Here is an 18,793-nt window from a genome sequence, read left to right as displayed (position 1 = left end):
ATCAGCTGAAACCGGGACGTCCTTCTCTCAGGCAGGCCCAGCATGGCTGAGGTCCGGAGCCGGCGCTGAGGGCTGCTGGCCGCGGAGCCGAGCGCCCGGGGCAGGAGCCCCGCGGGGGCCGAGGGCAGCGTGGCCGGGCGGGGGGCGCGGTGCCTGGCCCGGAGCCCGTGAGGGTCCCGGCGGGTGGGCGCTCGTCCCGGCCCCGGGGGAGCGGCGAGGGGCCCGAGGAGCTGAGTCAGCGCCGCGGTGCCGCCGCGGAGGGCCGGGGGCCAGGCGGCGCCCCCGCCCCGGCGGTGCCCGGGAGGGGCGGGGAGAGGCGGCAGCGGCGGCGGGCAGGGCGCTGCCCCCCTTGGCCGCTCCTTATCAGCCCGGTTTGATGCTGCAAGGCGTGTCCGGGGATCTGCTCATGTGATGGAGCAAGAGGCAGGCGGGCGGGGGGACTAGGGGAGGAGGTGATTTTCCTCGCTGCTCTCGCTCGCGCTTTTTTTTTTTTCCCCTTCCCTTTCCCCCCTTTTTTTTTTTTTTTTTAAATTTCCCCCTCTCGCGCCCTAAAGGAGTTTGCGGAGAGCCGGGCTCCTTCATTCCCGGCTGTGCTGCCGCCGCCGCCCACCGCCAGCCCCCGCCCGCGGCTCCGCACGGCCGCGGGGCAGCGCCATGGGCGCCGGCAGCTCCGCCGAGCCGGCCGCCCCGCAGGACGGGGCCGGGGCCGCCGCCGAGCCCCCCAGCACTCCCCCGGAGCCGCTGCCCGCAGAAGACGCGGCGGAGCCCCAGCCACCGGCGGAGCCCGCCAAGGTAAGGCAGGGGCGGCGGGGAGGTGGCGGGAGGGACGCGAGGCGGCGGCTCCCGCCGCACCCCCGGGCCGGGTAAACTTTCCCGCCGCGGCTGCGGCCACCTGCCGCAGCGCTGGGCACCCCCGGGCCGGGCGCGGAGCCGAGGCGCGGCGGGGCCGGGACTGCGCCACGGCCGGCGCCGCAGTCATAAAACTCCCGCCGGCGGCAGCAGCGGCGGGGCGGGGGGCGAGGGCGGCTGCGGGGGCGCCGCCGCTTTTGTGCGCGGCCGGGGCGAGAGGAGCCGCACCCACCCGCGGCGAGGTCTGCGCCAAGGAGCCTCCTGACTGCGGTCCTGCGGCCGGATCGCCGTGACTCCCGCGGCTCTCCGCAGCCCCCCCCGCTCCATCCTTTCGCCTCCCGAGGGAGCAGGTGGGAGGCGCGTCGGGGCGCGGCTCGGCAGTGCCTTCGGCTGGGCGCCAGCCGCGCTGTGCCCCCTCTCCCGCCCCGTCCGCACCCCGCGGCTCGGCTCACCTGAGCCACCGCCCCTCGCCAGCCGCCCGGGAAAGGGGCGGCGGTGTCGGCGGCGAGGGCTGGAGCCATGCCTGTGGTGCGGCCCGCTGTCGTACCGCATAGGGGGCAAAGGGGGAGGGACTCCCGAACTCCCAGCCCGTGGGGAGCGAAGGAGCTCTAGGTATGTGTGATTTAAAATAAAGACGTTGAAGAATTGAAAGAAATTCTTTTGAAACATGTCTGGTGTTTAAAAATAGATTATGAATGAAGCCATTTATCCCTCTGGAATAGGCGCGTTTAGGGGATTTTGGGACTGAAAGGGAGGTTATGTGCATCTGTGTGTTTACATAGCGTGGCTTTCGGGAGTTAGTGAAGGGAGAAATAATGCCACGTTCTGCCGAGATCCCCTTCTTTGGGCTCTTCGGAGATTGGGTGCTCAGAGCAGGGAGACTCCGAAGTTTCTGTGACTGGTGCGTGGGTGTATTAGAGCTTGAGAACCGGTTATGACTTTGTTTCTTTGACCTTGTGGTTCAGATTTAACTTTCAAGTTGAATTTCCCATAGTTCCTGACTGCCACTAGACCTCCTTGTGCGTGTTTTGACAGATTTGAAAACCACATTGCGAATGAACTTTAAATTAACTAAGATGTATTTTATTTTTTTTTTAAACTAAATAAGCATTGGGGGTTGATGTTGGTTCACAAAGTATTTAGCAGTTTTGTTGGGCAATTTTAGAATTCAGATGCTGAAGTTTAGAAAAGTGGGAATTTATATCAGGCAAGCATTTGGCTATCGTGGTTGTTTTAAAATTTAAGATAATGCGACTTTGAAGAAGGGACATAATATTCATAGCCATGTTTATCCAGTTATGGGAACTAAGGCCTTCTAAAAAAAAGGAATCGCAGTAATACTGTTCTCAACTACAGATTATTATTAATACTGTGTTTTATGTCTTATGAGCTTTAGGAAGAATGTCTTCTAGTAGATTTTTGCCTGATTATTCAAGTTAAACTGTTTAAAATTCGGGAGGTTCTATTACCATTTCGCTGCTATAAGAAGTTGTATTATTGCTGTTCTCATAAAACAGCTGGTTTTGCCTTCCATTACATTGCATAAAAAGAAAAATCAGTTTTAATGAAGTTTTGTCATACTTTTTTTGTGTCTCATTTAGTCTGTCTTGCTAAAGTAAAGTAACTCTATGCAGATTTGTGACACAGTTTTTCATCATTATTCCTTCCAGCTCTTTGAATTTGAAAATTACCAGGTCTTGCAATGCCCCCGGAGAAATCTGTCAGATAGCTAATATGTTTGTGGAAGATAGGGAATCTTTTGGAGGGTGGTCTTCTATCTTGCATTTTCCAAATTAAAATGCTTATTACAACCTTTTTAGAAGAAAAAGCTTTGGAAAATTACTTCAGTGGAATCCATCTTGAGTGAGCCTTGGCAAGGCAATTACAAATAAACCATCTAAGCAACTAGTCTTGTACAGGATATAAAATCCCAGAGAAGTTGTGCTTTCTTTTGTGATGCGAAATCCTTGAAATATTTAATTACATTTCTTTCATGATGTAGTTGCATTTTTTACAAGATGAAAACCTTTTCGCCTTTTCTTCTAGAAAGGAAAAAATTTATAGTCATTAAGCTGTTTTGTTACTCACGTGTGACTCTTTGGCCAGGTACCAGTTTTTGGGTGTCCTGGTTAAAAAAAGGGAGGGTGTATGTTTCAGTGTTGCTCACTTCTACAGCCTAGGGACCTTGGAAAGCACTTGGTCTGCAGAGCTTTGGGCCCTGGCTTGTGAACACGGTGGGTTAAATGTGGGCTCCTGTGGTGAGTACCTCAGCTGTTGACCCATCTTCTCAAAAGTTCCTCATAAAGCAGCTCCAAAGTTTCCAGCTTGCCACAGTAGTAGGACTTGAAATGGGCAGATTTCTTTACTGTAGCAGACAAGACTTAAACTCCTCCTCAGTGGAGGAGCTGCTCCTTATCTTGCATAGCCACCACTGTGGGAAGCTACCTCTGCAGGGAGGTGTGGGAGATCCTGGTGGTACTAATCCATTCAGCTGCCTGAACTGAATTAATCAGGTCTGTGAATTGACGCCTGAGGTCCTGCTGAAACCAAGAGGCAGGGTATGGTTCTACAGAAGGCTGGTTTTTGTGATGGAGTTACCTCCTTGCTGTTGTAGCAGCAATGCTTTTTTTCCCCCCTCCTTTTCTTCCTCCCCTGTTGTTCTTTGTTTTGCTTTAGATGACACAGTCTCACTTGGCTGTGTTGTGTCCTAACCTTGCCTTTCTGTAAGCAGATGAAACTCGCTAACCCTTCAGGAAACTGAAATTTATTCTTGCTGGACCCTTTTCCTGATCTGCTTGTGAGTTCATTTGACTCCTGCATTGTAGAGGTGAGACCAAGAGCCAGGACAAGGCAAGCATTTGCAGCAGGGCAGGAGGGGAAATGAAAAAAACTTCTCCTGTTGGTAGCAGTGAGCTGGTGAAAACTCAGTGAAACCTCAGGGGCAGACTATCTTGAACAGCATGGAGGCCTGAAGCTTGGCCTGAGAGGGATTTACTAGATTTACTAGTGCCAGTAGTAGGAACAAGATCTTTATGGTCTTGAAGAAGGCCAAACGAAACTTTGATGTCCTGAACTGACAAAATCCCTGGAGATGTCTGGTGAGGTGGTTCATGTGCTCCTGCCTCCTCCCCAGAGCACCTGCATCTTCTTCTTTATTGCATCTGGCACTATGTGAGCTCATTCAAGGAGCTAAGTCCCTGGAAAACTGTTCCAGTTCTTTGGCAAAGTCATTCTCTACTGATTGAATGAGATGTGTTAGCCTCTGGGACTCAGCAGAAGCTGCAGGTACAGGGGAGCAGGCAGGATCTTGTGTCCGGAGTTGGACAAGAAGCTGGGTCACACTTGTGTTGGTGGCAGCATGTGACTGGATTGGTTTGGGCATCTCCATTTTGTGAGCACCTTCTCTGTTCATAGCAGTGATGTGGCTCTCACCCAACTTCCAATTTTGATGCTAAGCAACGGAGAGATGGGAAAAAATACCAGCATGGTGCCCTCCCATGGGACAGAAGGTGACTTCAAGCCAGGATAGCAGTGCCATCCTACCAGCATTGCAGCTAACAGTGACAATCACTCATGTGCCACTTCTGTTTTATTTAGAAGTTTGAGGTGCCAGCCTATATTAAAATACAGGTTTTTTTCCATGGCCTTGTGGAAGGAGCCAAGCTCTGTTGGAACAGATACCTGAAACAGTGTAGGGAAACTTCCAGAGAGAGAATTTGGAAAAATACGGGCATGCTAATAAGCTATTTTTGCTTGGTTTGTCAGAGATAATATTTTCATGGCGATTGATGGCTTGAAGATGTGGTGTGGTGGATTGCTGGCATGCAAGGGCCCCCACTTGAGCAGCACGTCATTCACGCAGTGTTTTCATGATGGTTCCCATTTCTAAGTAGTAACTGGATTATGCTACCTGTGTTGTAATGGGAGCAAGTGTGGGCTAGACAGTAAATATTTGGAACTGTCTCTTCTAAAGGGGTTACCAGCTGAGATGTCAGAGTGTCTTATTGTCCGAGTGCCTGACAAATAACAGCTGGGGCAGACTTACATCTGCTGCTTAAACAACTGCGTTCTGGTGAGGGAGCTGAGTCAGCCTGAAAATACTACGTTAGCGGTGGTGAAACGAAGCTTATTCGAGGAAAGTCCCTAGACTGTGTCTCTGGGAGCCCAGTTTGAGACATTTGGTCTCAGGCTGCAGGGTTCCCCTCTGATTCCCATTAGATACTTCTTTTCCATCTGGGGAGGAAGAGACTGGTACAATTCAGTGGTAAGGTTTGGAGGCCTGACCATGCCTGTAGAGTGGCTGGGGTGAAAGAATAAAAATGTGTAATTGAAAAAATGCACAATGGAAATTGGTGTCGTAGCGGCACCAAAAGCGTGAAATAGCCCCCTGGTAGAGGAGATACGAGGGAGGTGGTGGAGGGAGTGGCCGGGCACTTTGAAAGCCGAGGGAATTAGCTTGTGTTTGATGTGGTGGAGGCTAAAGAGATGCAAAGAGGAGCGTCGGGACTTTGAAAGTGCTCCAGGTTGGAAATGCAAGCCTGGGTGTGGTTGCTGAGAGGAGAGGAACGTGCTGCGTGCTCAGCCCTTGTTCTGACTAGTGCTTAGAGCCTGGCTGAGCTGTACCTGTGCAATGCTTCCGTAAGGTGCTGTCTGAAAGAGCTGAAAGGTAGGAGACCTGGGAAGGAGCTCCCTTGGATCAGGCTTCAGAATAACAGGCTGGGGGTAGTGTTTCTTTCACAGGTTGCAAAAAGAGATCACAGGGATGAATTGGGTGTAGAAACTTTTTGGTGTTTTGACTGTTTTGTTTTATCCATTTGGATTTCGAGGGTAGTCATCCATAAGGAGGTGTCACAGTGAAATCAAGCTGTGAATTGGGGGAGAGTAGGGTAAATGAGGAGCTGAAAGGTGTGGAGCAAGTTCTTGGCCCTGTCTGCAGGAGGCAGAAATAAGGTAATGAAGTTAAGTGTGCCTTACAGAGGAAGGGCCTTGTGTTTTCTTCACATGGAACTTGCAGTATCCCACCTCTAATGTTTAGCTAATGCAAAACAAGACAAACTGCTGTGAACAAAGAGTTGGAATGATCCAATTTTTTTCTTTTCCCAAGTGTTGGTGTTTGAAGTTCTTTTTAATGAAGCAGCATGTGCTAAAAACAGACCCCCTGAGCACAGCAACAGTCTTTCCCAGAGTTTCAAAATCAAACTTCAGGGAAAATATTAGGGACCATTGCGTTAGTTTGCTCAGTTGTTCAGACAGCTGGATCTGGCTATTTTAGTAATCTAATGTAGAATCAGTGTAGCAGGATTAACAGAATGAAGCAAAATTAACTCTGGTACGTTTGGGCCTGGTGTGAGGAATCCCTGGAATGATTTGGGTCTGGTACAAGGAATGTTGGGAATGATGGTGATAGCTGGTGGGGGAAGAGGCTGGGTGCTGTGAACCCCTCAGGAATGGTGCCTGAAGGAAGCATCCACTAATGTACAGTGAGATCAGGGACCTGCAGTTCATCCACATCTCATGCAATTTGTCCTGTTAATTTATCCATTTTCAATTTTGTGTGCGTTTAATGGGATCTAACAGTTGTGCCTGCTGCTGGATGCATGATGGAGCAGAAGCTGCTCTTGGTTAGAGCGATGTGGGCAACAAGCCCTGTGCATTTTAGTCTCATTAGCTGGGTGTCTGCCCTTTGCTTCCATCTTTATGGTGAATGTGAGGCAAATATTAAAAACATATATGCAGGATGTACAGTAGTGGCGTGACAGAAACTGGAGTGTTGCTTTGCTAATGGCCCTTTGTTTTGGGAATGAAGAAGCTGAAAGATCAGTGAACTGGATAACCAGTTCCCCTTGGTTTCTCCCATGTTCATGAGACAACACATTCATAAATTAATAATCAAAAGAGTGTAATGAATGTGTGCTACAAAAAACTGATAAATGTTGGTAAACCTGCCAAATGTAATGTCTCATTACTTGTAGATAAATGCGTAAAGATGAACGGAGAGATTCGTAATACTGTTAATTTTTGTGGTTTTAAATTTTGTTTTCACCCATCTCTCTAAACTCTGTTGTATTTGTCTAAGCTTTACAACTATTCTCAATGGAATTAAGAGCACTGCTCACCAAATTAGATATAATTGGACTAAACTGCAGTTTAGATCCCTTCAGAGAAATGAAGCAGTTAATGTGAAGGAAAACTGAAATTAGTTTCTTTTGAGGACTAATGCAGTGGGACAGACTGCACTGACCCTCGTAAAGAGCCTGAGCAACTTTTTTTAGACCAAATTTTTTTTTCTTTATTTAAACTAATGATGCTGTTATGTCTCCTTTCACTTTACAAACTCCCCAAAGGTTTCTTCTCCTTTGCATGTTTTAATCTGGAAAAAATACTATTGTTTTATTAGTTTTGATTATTCAATTATTTAAAGTAGAACACTTGATTTGAAAATCTAAGTTTGCCTTCCCAAGGCCAAGAATCACATCAAACTCTTTCCCAAGAGACTGGGGTAAAAAGGTAGGGTTATATTGCAGGTCTGGGCAGATTTGAAAATACTGAGGTTTTTCTGTGTGTTTACATTTTTTGCTCAGTTGTGACAGATGGATCCTGTTTCCAAAACTGAATTTATGTACAAGGTGAACAGGGATTATAATTATACTGGCTGGTTGTAAAAACTGCCTATAGTCTTACATTTAGTGATGTTTTATATTTAATTATGTTTTTCATACTAGAAGGTATTGCAGATTTAACAGATCCAAAGGGTTATCTGCTAGACCCTGTGACTTCTGAATTTTGGTCTAAAATCCCCAATCTTTAGGATTATATAAAGTCACTGTTTTCCTGAATGCACCAAAACTATAGAATAAATTCAGAGCTGGGGTAATAGCAAGTACTACCATTGTTAATATTTTATCATAACAGTCTGTGCTTGATTTAAAAAGGAGACAAGCTGTACTGCCTTGAGGTACCAAGTTCCTTTGTGCTCTGGTTCTTTGCAGAGCCCACTGGTGCTTATCAGGCAAATGGTTGACTGTGTCTGTACATGTGTGTCTATCCATGGGACTGGCTTTAAAATGGTGTGCTGCCCAGGGGAGGCTTGGAAAGAAAGGCAGAGAAATCTTTGAATAACGTGAGGAATGCTAAGATATTCAGTGTTGTTGCCTTTCTTGTGACTTGAAAGAATTTTTGGTACTAATTCTGAGAGTGTCATCTTGAAATAGTCATCCTTGGCTTTTTCTTCAGATAGACAAGTTTCCTGAGAGCCAGTCAAGTCAAGGTTGTTCTTGTGTTTGCAGGACTAGCAGGTGTCTTTCAAGAATGAATCATTACAACTTATTATTTATTAAAAAATTAGTAAAGGTCCTCTACTGAATTTGTTCTGAAGAATCTTAAAGCCCTTTCCGAATTAGGTTGTTGTTTTCTATGTCTTGATTTTCTCAATTGTTTTTAATTGGTTACTCCCATTCAGCTAATGCTGTGTGCAACTGCAGAGGAGCTTCCCAGGGTTTACGTGCCTTTGTTCAGTAGTGTGGTGTCTTTATCCCTCCTGAGTGCCTGTGTTTTAGATTTATGGGAAGGATGATGTGAGAAGCGGGAATGTAATCTGAGTGTTGAGCCATTCCGTATTTCTTCTATTTAATATCTGGTCTCAGCATGTGAAAACTCTACAGCCAAATTATTCCATCTGTGGTATTGGCAGTGGAGCAGAATGGGATCCTTTTTCGTGAGGTGGATTATGTGGCTGTGAAAGGCAGCTTTGAGGAGTGCAACAACGCCGGGTGGAAACAATTTGGCTTAATTAACGGCTTCTGAACTGAAAATTGGGAACCTGAATGCACACACTTCATTGCCTGTGGAAGTGGGGTATGGTGCTTCTCCCAGATCTCCCCCAGCATGTGAGAAGAATCTGATGATTAAGAGGAAAGCCCTTTTCCTGGCACTGTCTGCTGATTTGAAATTCTGTTGCAGCAGGCTAATTACTAGTAAAAATAAATAAATAGATTTCCCCATTCAGGTTTATGTGGGTGGGGGAAGGGGCTGGAAGAGAATCGTCAGGAATGTGGCATCTTCCTGATCCCAGTTTGGTGCTTCAGGCATGTGGTTGTTAGATCCCATCTTTGGGTGTAATGTATCTGTGGTACCTTTGATTAATTAACAGGGCTTCAGTGGCAGTATTTTGGGAGTACAGACAAATCACAAGACAATGATACGTAATTAAAGTTTGTTGTTTCACCAGAGGAACTTCAAACCTTCGCTTCAGGAATAATGGTTAATTAGTTGAAATGGTTTCTGTTGGAAGGTAATAGGTTCAGTTGGAGAACTAGTTCATTAAAGGGCAATCAATAAATTAAAGGGTAATTAAGTATCTTATAATGACCACAACACATTCCATGCTTTAAAAAAAAGTGCTTGTGAAAGTATGTTTCTTCTTATAGGGAAAGCCAATACAAATTCTGGAAATAATAAAAATATATCAAGTGTGGAAGCTGAAAAACAGATTCTTCTTTTTGCATATATTAGCAAATCTAGAAAAAAATACTTCAAATGCTTTGAGTCCCAAAGAATTGCAAAGCTCTGTCCTCCTATAAGAATAGTTTCTGCCTAATAACAGAGGTCCAAAGAGTTTTAATCTTACTTTCACTGCATTTCCTCATGGGGAAATCCATATGTCTTCTGCTTTGTGTCCTGAATAGTTCAGTTTCTTTGTAGTTGTATTGTTGATGATGATAAGATAAGCACATCAGTAGAGGAGCAATACCAAAAGCTATATTGTAGAGAGGATTCATTCATATCTCAGAGCAGTTGTGCCAGACACTTAGAATGAAGAATTTCTTTCCATCAGCTAGATTCACCTTATCCTGGAGTTTTCCTTCATGGAAGAAACCAATTTCTACAGAAGGTTATAGGCCATTGTCTGTAAGATCTGCTTCTTCCGTGTCTTTCATGCAGGACATCAGAAAGATAAATAGTCCCAGATTATGTGTTTTGGGGGTTTTTTCCCTCATAGAAGTACTTTATTAAATAAAGTTAAAATTGCTTGCATGTATATATTCAAAATGAGAGTGAAAGAACAATATTCTATGGGGGTTGAGGAGGAATCCAGCCTAATACTGACATTTTCTTTTTCTTTCCTTCTCTCTTTATCTTTCTGTACTACCATCCTTCAATCAATATTTGACCACACAGGCTTTAAATGCAAGTTTGCCAGTACCTGCTGTTGGTGAAGACAGTTTGAAGGATGATGCCTCACCACAGGAGCCAGTGCAGCTGGGAGCTGTTACAGCATCTAAGGAGTCGGGTGGGCAGCAGTCAGAGGTGGCTTCACTGCTCCAAGAACCACCTGGAGAGCAAACAGAGTCTGCTGGAGCAAATGGTGAGTGCAAACACCTGTTCAGTGCAAATGCCTTAGAGGCCTGCATGCTGAATGGGAGGAGATGTAGAAATGGGGCTTGACTAGCTGTGTCAAGCTAGTCAAGGTAGCTTGTATTACTCAAGTGAGTAATACAAGGTATTACTCAACAGGTATTACTCAAGTGATCTGTTGTTGCTCAGGTGCTTCTTGGGCACTGTTTTGTGGGAGATGTTTTCTCTGTAGGAGAGAGTTCATATGACAAGTGGCTTGTGGACTGAAGGTGTTGGTGTCAGTGGTGGACTGTTAGGAATCCACTTGTTAGGAATCAGCTCAGTTTCCACTTCTTGTGTTATGCCTGCTGCATAGGCCTGTCCCTTCCTTCATAAGGCAGAAATCCTTTTTATGTTAATTCATTAATGGTATTAATGATAAATGATTCAGTACTCATAGAAAGGACAGGCTGCTAATCCTTTGGTTTTACCTTGATTCAAGTTCCCTTTCCTACAGTTTTTAATTGGATTTGCATTGGGACCACAGAACCTTTCTCGTCATAGACATGCCAGTGTGTTCTGTCTTGGGACTGTCTCCCTTGCCTTGCTGCACAGTCAGGAATGTGCTGTTCTTTCTCCTGTGTGATCTGGCAGCCCACCTTTCCTGCTCTCATCAGCCTCTTCTTGCTTCCCTCTGTTCCTGTTCACAGGCGTGTGTGGAGAGATCTGCTTCAGCAGTCCTGCTCCCTGCTGACTTCTTGGCAGGATGGCAAGAGGGAGGGCTTTTCATTCAGAGCAGGCATCTAATGCTGCTGGTGGTGAGCTGGGAAGGGATGGTGGCAGGGTACACGGCACTATCTTCAGCATCAGCCTGTAGAGTGCCTTAAAGGCACATGTGTAACCCATGCTGTACTCTAGGGTTTGAATCCTGGTAAAAGCAATTCTTCGTCACATCTTCACATTAATTCCCAGTAAAAGGCTACCATATCTTATCCTGAGCCTTTGTGCCTTTTTTTTTTTTTTTTAAATCATATCAGTAGAGACTTTTGACACTATAAAAACAGAATGCAACTTGTTTTATCTTTCATGAAACTCCACTTCTCTAAAATTTTACTCTTAAGTGGACAGGGATTGCGGGGAGGATCCTCGCTAAACAGTGTCACAAAGGAGAAGAAAATACTTGTGATGTTTGGAAGTAGTGTCAGAAGACTTTGTGTTGATATTCAGCTTCTTGATCAAGTAAAAGAAAAGGCCATCAAAAGGGCATGAGTTTCAAGTCAGTAGTCAAAGATTATAATTACTTTTGAAGAATCCTGGGTAGTTTCAGTTGTTCGGAAATCACATTCCTAGGATATGTAATGAAGAGGTGAGAAGCTTCCTCTGAGTGCAGGTAATTATGTGTAACCAGTTATATGGCATGATGTGAACACACACAGCAATAGGAATCTGGATTTGAGTAGGCTGTCTGAAAAACCTTGACTTTGTTTTGAGAATCATCTCTCTGTGGTTGTGAGATGTTCCTATTCAGTGGAGCCAAGTCCACATGGTAACGTTATTTATATGAAAGAGAAAACAGTACTATGTGTTTGCTCTTGAAGTGAAAAAACCCTTTTATGAAGATGATGCAGTGTGTATTTGCTGGTAATGATAGATGAAAGTGACATCATCTATAGAGACAAATAAAACTTGCCCAGTTGAGCTCTGAAAAGAATTCTTCAAATAAAGGTCATGTTCAGATGTTTCTTTTTGTCCACTCCTCTGAACCTTAGAGAGTCTGGTCCACCTCATCTGTCCTTAGGCAGATGAATAAAGATGGAGAAGAGGCATCTCTTAGTTGCTTCATGCAGACAAACCTTTCCGCATAGAAAAATCTCCCATTTTAGTGCTACACTTCATGTTCTACACTCATTGTTTATTTCACCTTGCTTGCAAGTCTAAACTCAGAAGTAAAGTGTTGTGGCACCAAGCACTGAAACAACACAAGTGTTTGCCTACAGTAAAGAAGTGTTTATGATTAAAAGTTTTTGGTGTGGTTGATTCTTGTCATCATTATTTGAGTCTTGCATTCAGAAGACCACTTGAGAGATGACTTAGACTCATTAAAGTTGCCAGTACAAAATGAAATTAACCAGATATTGTGGTAAATTGGCTGGGAAGTTGGCCAAGAGTCAGAGAGATGAAGGCTCAAAGTATCATCAGAATTTTGGAGATATTCAATATAATCAGTTGTAATCAAAAGAGAAATAGTGTTGCTATTGTAGGAGGGCACCTGTATTAGATACCAAGCCTTTACATTTTATTTTATTATATTGCGTCCCTTTTTTACTATCAGTAGGAGCATTAAATTATTATACGAGTATCTGGAGTCTATGACACACTTGACAGCAGAATTTGAGGCAATTTATAAGTAATTATGTTGTAGAGAATTCCAATTAAAAAAACCCTTCAGACAAATGAAAACAAAACAAACCAAATCCAACCCCACAGTAACAGGCAAAGGAGCAAATATTTCAGTGTGGAAGAACAGAAGTGGTTTTTGTATGGTTTTGTTTATGAGGGACAAAATCCATGGGGCTTTTTAGCAGCATCTATTGAGGCTGGGTCTGGATGCGTTGTGGGAAGCTGCATCGGGCAGGAATTACAACAGCGGCAACTGAAGCGGGCGGCTGGTTCGGAAGCGGCGGCCGGCGCTGTTCCCTTCGGGGCAGAGGGGGATGATGAGGGCTCGGAGCGGCAGTTCCGAGGCGGACCCCGAGAGGCACCATCCTTGTGCCGGCCAGCGGTGGGACGAGCCGGGCGGGCGGGGGGCGGTCTCGGGCGGGGCCCGGGGCTGTCCGGGACGGGGGGAGCGGCCGTGGGGCTCGGGGGAGAGCCCAGCCCGCCGACCGGCAGACTTGCATCAGGCAGGCTCTCCGTCGGCCGGCCGTCCGTCCGTCCGTGCAGCCAGCCGGGGGCTGGAAGCGCCGCTGCCGCCGGCTGGGGCTGCCCCACGGCCCTGGGAGGAACCTCGGAGCGGGAGAGGGAGTCGGTGGTGTCGGTGCGGCTTCAGTCATGCTGGGGACAGTGACGATGGCGGGTAAGGCGGTGTGGCCCTGCCGGCACACGCGGTTTGCTCCCGGGCTGTGCGGGCGGCAGCAGCATCCCCATGCCGGGGCTGGGCGGTGCGCCGCTGCCCGAGAGCCCCGGAGCCCCCGGGGTTACCGGCTCTGGAATTCCTGGCAGGGCCTTGGGAGTTAAAAGGTCTGCCGTAAGTGTTTTTATCTCGGTGAGAACCTCTTCCAAGCGAAGGCTGCTGGAACTTCAGGAAGTGTCATATCGCCTCAGTCGGACGTACGATGTGGTACCTGTGATACGGGGCTTTGTGAATGTGGAGGTGCTGGCTGAGTGTTCTTCTGCGGGACGGGGCTATGAAATTGGGATCTGAAATTGGGGAATGGAAGGAAAAGGTAGTGACTGCGCTGATGGTGCTATTTTACATGTCAGGCAATAAGGCAGTAAAATACCTTAAGAGCTAAATTTGGTGAAATTGGAGGGAATATGGAAGTTAGCATCGTTTATATGTTGTAAAAATATTTGCATGAGAGAAATGAAGCTGTTGCTCTGCTGTTTTATCTTAACAAAGCAAAATTCAGAGGGGATTAGCACAGTGGCGAAGGGGAGTGTGTGTATGAGGGCCAGCGGGATCCCAGCCTGCAGTACCAAAAACTCAATGCTGTGTGTGCTGAACTCCACACATCTTACTTAAGGAATTAGCACACAAGCCACTGAAGCTGAGAGCTAATACTGTAAACTAATTGGACTTTTTGAAAAGATGACGTTTGGAGGAGCAAAGAATTAAAAGAAAAACATTACATTTTTTCAAAAAACTTATGTCAAAGAAAGACAAGCTTATGTCTTTCTCTGGGAGACAAAGTACTATTATTAAATTTAAATAAACAAACCCCGGATTTTTTATGGTTTTTTTTTCCCCTAAAGATAGCTAATTTGCATCAGAATTTCTCTCAGATTGATGATATATGGCTCTAGCTATCTAGGAAATCTTTATTTCATTGTATTAATAGTTACTCTTTTGTATATTGTTTGCTAGAGCCAGTGAATGAATTCCCCAAATAGGGGGAGTTTATTAATGCAAAATACTCCCAACTTTACAATACATATGGACAACAAAGCCGTAGAAGTGCGGCTCCATTTGGAGCGGGCCCTGGGGAGGACTGTACGTGATTTGAATCAGTGAGTAGTCGAGGAGATATCCTACTGCTGTTTACAATAGGGTTTTCATTAAACTTGATGCTTAATGAGCTTATCACATGCTGAGTCTTTTTCCTCAAGGGCTCTCTATTTTTTTATTTCCTTTTATTGTTAGCAATTAAAGGTTAAACTGTTTTTCAAAAGCAAGGTTTGCAGAGTTTTGATTTGCTTGAGGTTTTCTTATTTAATAATTCCTGTGGAAGAACCTTAGATTTTCACTGCAGCACAGCTGCTTCTACAGTACATTTCCCAAGAACTGCATTTAGCTTGTGGTATGTGTTACCATTTCTTGGAAGGGACAGGGAACTTATGCTTATTGGTATGCAGGAGTGTATTAAGCTGTCATGTGTCTAATTAGTGCAGATGCAGCTTCATCTCCTTTGTGGTGAGTTTGTGATGTTTACATTAGGCTTTATGTGGTCGTTTTGATAAAGAAAAAATTTCGATCTGCTTTTCATTGTTCATTAATCATTAGGGGTTCTCAAAAATGTCCCAGGGTTTACTGGCCTGTATTGCTTATCCCATCCTTGTTGCTAATGGAGCCATGAATTTTTTTCCCCTCAAAGACCCAAGTGCTAGAGTTGTGTCTATCTTATGCTTAGTGAATAAATTTTATTTAAAGAAGCAGAACCGAGTCACTGAATGTGTGATGTGGACAGCATGTCTAACCATGTTATTTCATAAATATTTGTAGCATGCTGGTTTGGTTCCCAAACAGAACAGCTGTGCTGGTCTGAGAGCAGTTTATTATTGTGAGCGTATTTAATGAAGAATTTTTAACTACAGCAACTATATCCAAGCCATAGCTAGTGACACTTCTGGCTTTAAAAGGCTTCTGTTTGTTTTTAAAGACCTACAGTGTTTTCTGGTTTTTAGGGCTGTTTCTGGAAACACTGAAATGAAAAAAGAAATATCCTAATCTTGAATAAATGAAATACGTAACTTTTCCTTCTGGAACTTGAGAAGCTGGGCTCAGAATTGGAATTTGAGAAGCTCTGGGTTGGAGCAGACAAGTACAGCTAAATCAAAATCTTCTAAAAATAAAGATTTTTTGGGGAATGTTAGAATGCTCCAGTATCGTAGTCAAAATGATTGTGTGTTTGAGGTTTTTGTTTGTTTGTTTGTTCAGTTACTTTTCTATGATGTAGTTTTCTGGGGATGCTGCTTTTGCTTTCTAAAGGAGCTCTAAGCCATGAAAAAATAATAAGTATTTTGCAGCTTGTTCCTTTTTTCTGATTTTAAAAATAATCACAAAAGTATGTGAGATTTTAAAACCTAGCTCTTCAGTTGCCGCTGAAGTACCAGAGAACTGAAGACTAAATAGTACTTGTTTCAAAAGCTTTGAAGTAACATGGTTGAAAAGCTCATGAATTGCATGGATATGCAATTGAGATTTAGTTTGCAGAAATCTCTGTAAATCCTCCCTCATTATTTAATTAATCTGAAAGAACTTGTTCCCTGCAATGAACATGACAAGTCAGTCCTTGGAAAATTGAGTGAATAGAAGGGAGAAGGACGCAGTATGTGCTTTCTATGGAAGAATTGTTTGTACATTGAAGTGGAATTAAATATGGTGTGTGGCAGGCAAAGGAAGGAAGAATATGTGAAAAATACATTGTTAAGAAGCAGCAATGTCACAATTGTAGTTTAGGAAAATTGAATCATTAGAAGGATAAAACATAGTCATATTTCTGTGTTATTTTGTTACTCTGAAATGAGTAGTGTGTTTGATTTATTAAACTCAACCTTCTGAAACTTGTGATTAAAATAATCAGAATTTGTAGTATAATGCCCAGTTTGTACACTCTGCAGTGGGAACTTAAAAGCACAGATTAGTTTTCTCTTTTTTTCTCTCTCTCTCTTTTTTTTTCTTTTATGCTAAAGTGCTCAATTTCACAAATAATTCCAAATAGCTACTTTATTCTAAATAAATCTGTTCAGGGCAGGTTTTTCACAGGTATTGTAATTTCAGGCTGTGTCTTGTTTTTTAATTACTTGTGTCAGTTTTTGTCCTCTCTTTATATTGTCATTAATGTTTCTAATGGTAATTAGAAGAATTGTGCAATTAAGAGAAAGCTGCATTTGACAAATACAGGCTTGCTTCAGATTTTTTAACAGCCTTCTGTTTGTATCATACGAGTTTTAGAGCAGTAGCTGGTGGTTTGTTTGTGGCTTTTTTACAAGTTGTGTTTGTAGCAAAACTAGACACAACGAAGGCAAATTGTTGTAAAATACACCTCGGGGCTGCAGCATTTGCTTTTGCTCGTGCAGACCTAGTGAGAGAGTTGTGTGTGTGACCAGCAGCACGGTTTGGCCCTGAACACTGAATAAATGGAAACTGCACAAAGTCCTCTGGAGCCTTGCAGTGGCCAGAGGAGTTTGCGAGGTGGGCGCTGGGTGTGCGTCACATCCATCTGAGAGATTGAGAATGCAGGGAATTCATGGAAAAAATCCAGCGCCGTGCTGCAAATCCTTAGGGGGAAAAGTCAACCAACTCCAGATGTTGACATGGTTGACTTCGAGCCCACGAAGTGCTGGAGATTTAACTCTTGCAGTCGCCGTGGGTTTTTTTAACTCTTTGGCAGCTACCAGGGGAGAAACACATTTTCACTTCTGGAGAGAGGTGAGAGCTGGGAGCAGTGAAGTTGCACTGCCGACTGTGTCTGTCAGTCTACAAAAAGAAGAGTTTAATTACTCATTTTATTTTTAATGGGATGAGACAGGAGTTCAGTCATTCTGAAAATACTAATTTTCCAACAACTGATCAGCATGCTCCTAATAAAATAGAAATAAATTCTTACGGTGGACTAAGTACCCATGAAATTGTGAAATGAAGCACCTTTGAGTCCTCAGGACTGTCAGTTTTGAAAGCTTCTTTGAGAATAAAAGTTGCAGTTACTAAAACACAAGCAGAACCTTGATTCAATTAAAAATATTTGAAAAGTTAACTGGTATGTAAGCAGTTAAAATAGAATTTCAGTGTCAGTCCTTAGCCACAGTGGATTTTAAACAGCTAAGTGTATCAATTTTATGATATCACCCCTGATCTTTATCATCTTCTCTAGGTATATTTTGGTTGTATTCTATTCCTTGGCTAGCACATAGCTAGTAAAGTGTAGCCCTGCTCAGGAGAAACCTAAGGAAATGTTATTCGTATCAGTATTTTACTTTATTTGTTTTGTTTTGTTTTCTGGTAGCTGTTTGGATGAACCTGTCTGGTGTTTCTTAAAGGTGCTTTCAAAACCACTGAATTAATTCAGAAAGTGCTGGTTGTCTTGCTAGAATACCTGTTGTAGTGACATGCTACAGAACTCTGACCAGCAATGCCTTGTGTAAGTAACTTCCAAACCTTTCTGCATTCAGAATTGCCCTCAGAGTGTTTGGGCACTGAAGTATCATTAATAAAAACATGACTGTAGAATTCAACTGCTAAATACAAAGTTCCAGGTGTTTACGTTGTGACAGCTTGGATATTTGTGGCACTGGAACTTTGTCACACAGCAGTGGCAGCCTCCTGCAACATGCAGGCAAATTTCCTGAATGGCACCTCTTTCCTCAAATGCTGAGGAAGGGCATCAGAAATTCAGTTTTAAAGAATCTTCCAGGGTTTTAAAATGTTAGAGAAGGAGACAAAGTAGAGACTGGGTGCAGCAGCAGCAGGTCTCTTAACAGCTGACACTGGAATGTTATCTTGGGGATGAAATACCTTCTGGACAGGTTAAATCCTTTGGTGGAGTTGAAGGAGTAGTGCTTGGGTAAGGTCTCTTAAGTATATCATCTGTGCACCGTGAGGGAGAGTTTTTTAACTTTAAGTGTGGTGTGTTGTAGCATAGCTGTGATTTTCAGACTGGTATTAGTAAGTGTGTTCAGTCAGTCAATATTTCTGTTAGGTTTTCCTTTTGCACTGTGTTCAGTGAAGTATTGCAAGGTAGCATGTCTGCCGAGCGGACTCACAAGGAAGACCTAATTGTTGTCAGCTTGGCTTAACAATTCTGAAAGTTTATCACTGCCTCTAAACTTGGTGTTCTCTATTTTTATGATTGCATTTGCTATTGTAATGCATACCCATACCTGCAGATTTTGTAATAGTCACTGCTCTTTTCACCTGCAAAACATTTTACAGAGACATGGTCTTTATCTTTGGATGTTATAAAAGCCTTATTTTATAAACAAAATAAGCAAAAACCCTTTGAATACATATCTTAAATATGAAGAGACGCCTTTATTATACTGGTTTTACATCTTATCTTTCTTTGCAAATGGAATGCCTCATTTATTCATATTCTTTATCATTCCACTCTTACAGTAATTCCGTTTATCTGTAATACCAGAAACTCATTTTAAACACTGAATTTACACTAAA

General features: G+C 43.9%; 1 protein-coding gene across 1 annotated transcript in view; it reads left to right on the top strand.

The window, feature by feature from the left end:
* The first annotated feature begins 654 nt into the window (after positions 1-654).
* Positions 655-18,793, top strand: part of AKAP12 (A-kinase anchoring protein 12) — a 30,214-nt gene continuing 12,075 nt past the window's right edge. The window contains exons 1-2 of the mRNA XM_054280184.1: positions 655-792; positions 10,027-10,213. Of these exons, the coding sequence (XP_054136159.1) occupies positions 655-792; positions 10,027-10,213 (325 nt within the window). The remainder of the gene's footprint in view (positions 793-10,026; positions 10,214-18,793) is intronic.

Source organism: Melozone crissalis, unplaced genomic scaffold (assembly GCF_028551555.1).
Source record: "Melozone crissalis strain CALT ecotype California unplaced genomic scaffold, PUWL_Pcris_2 ptg000027l_1, whole genome shotgun sequence".
Classification (NCBI taxonomy): Eukaryota; Metazoa; Chordata; class Aves; order Passeriformes; family Passerellidae; genus Melozone; species Melozone crissalis.
This window is presented reverse-complemented; position numbering and strand designations above follow the sequence as displayed.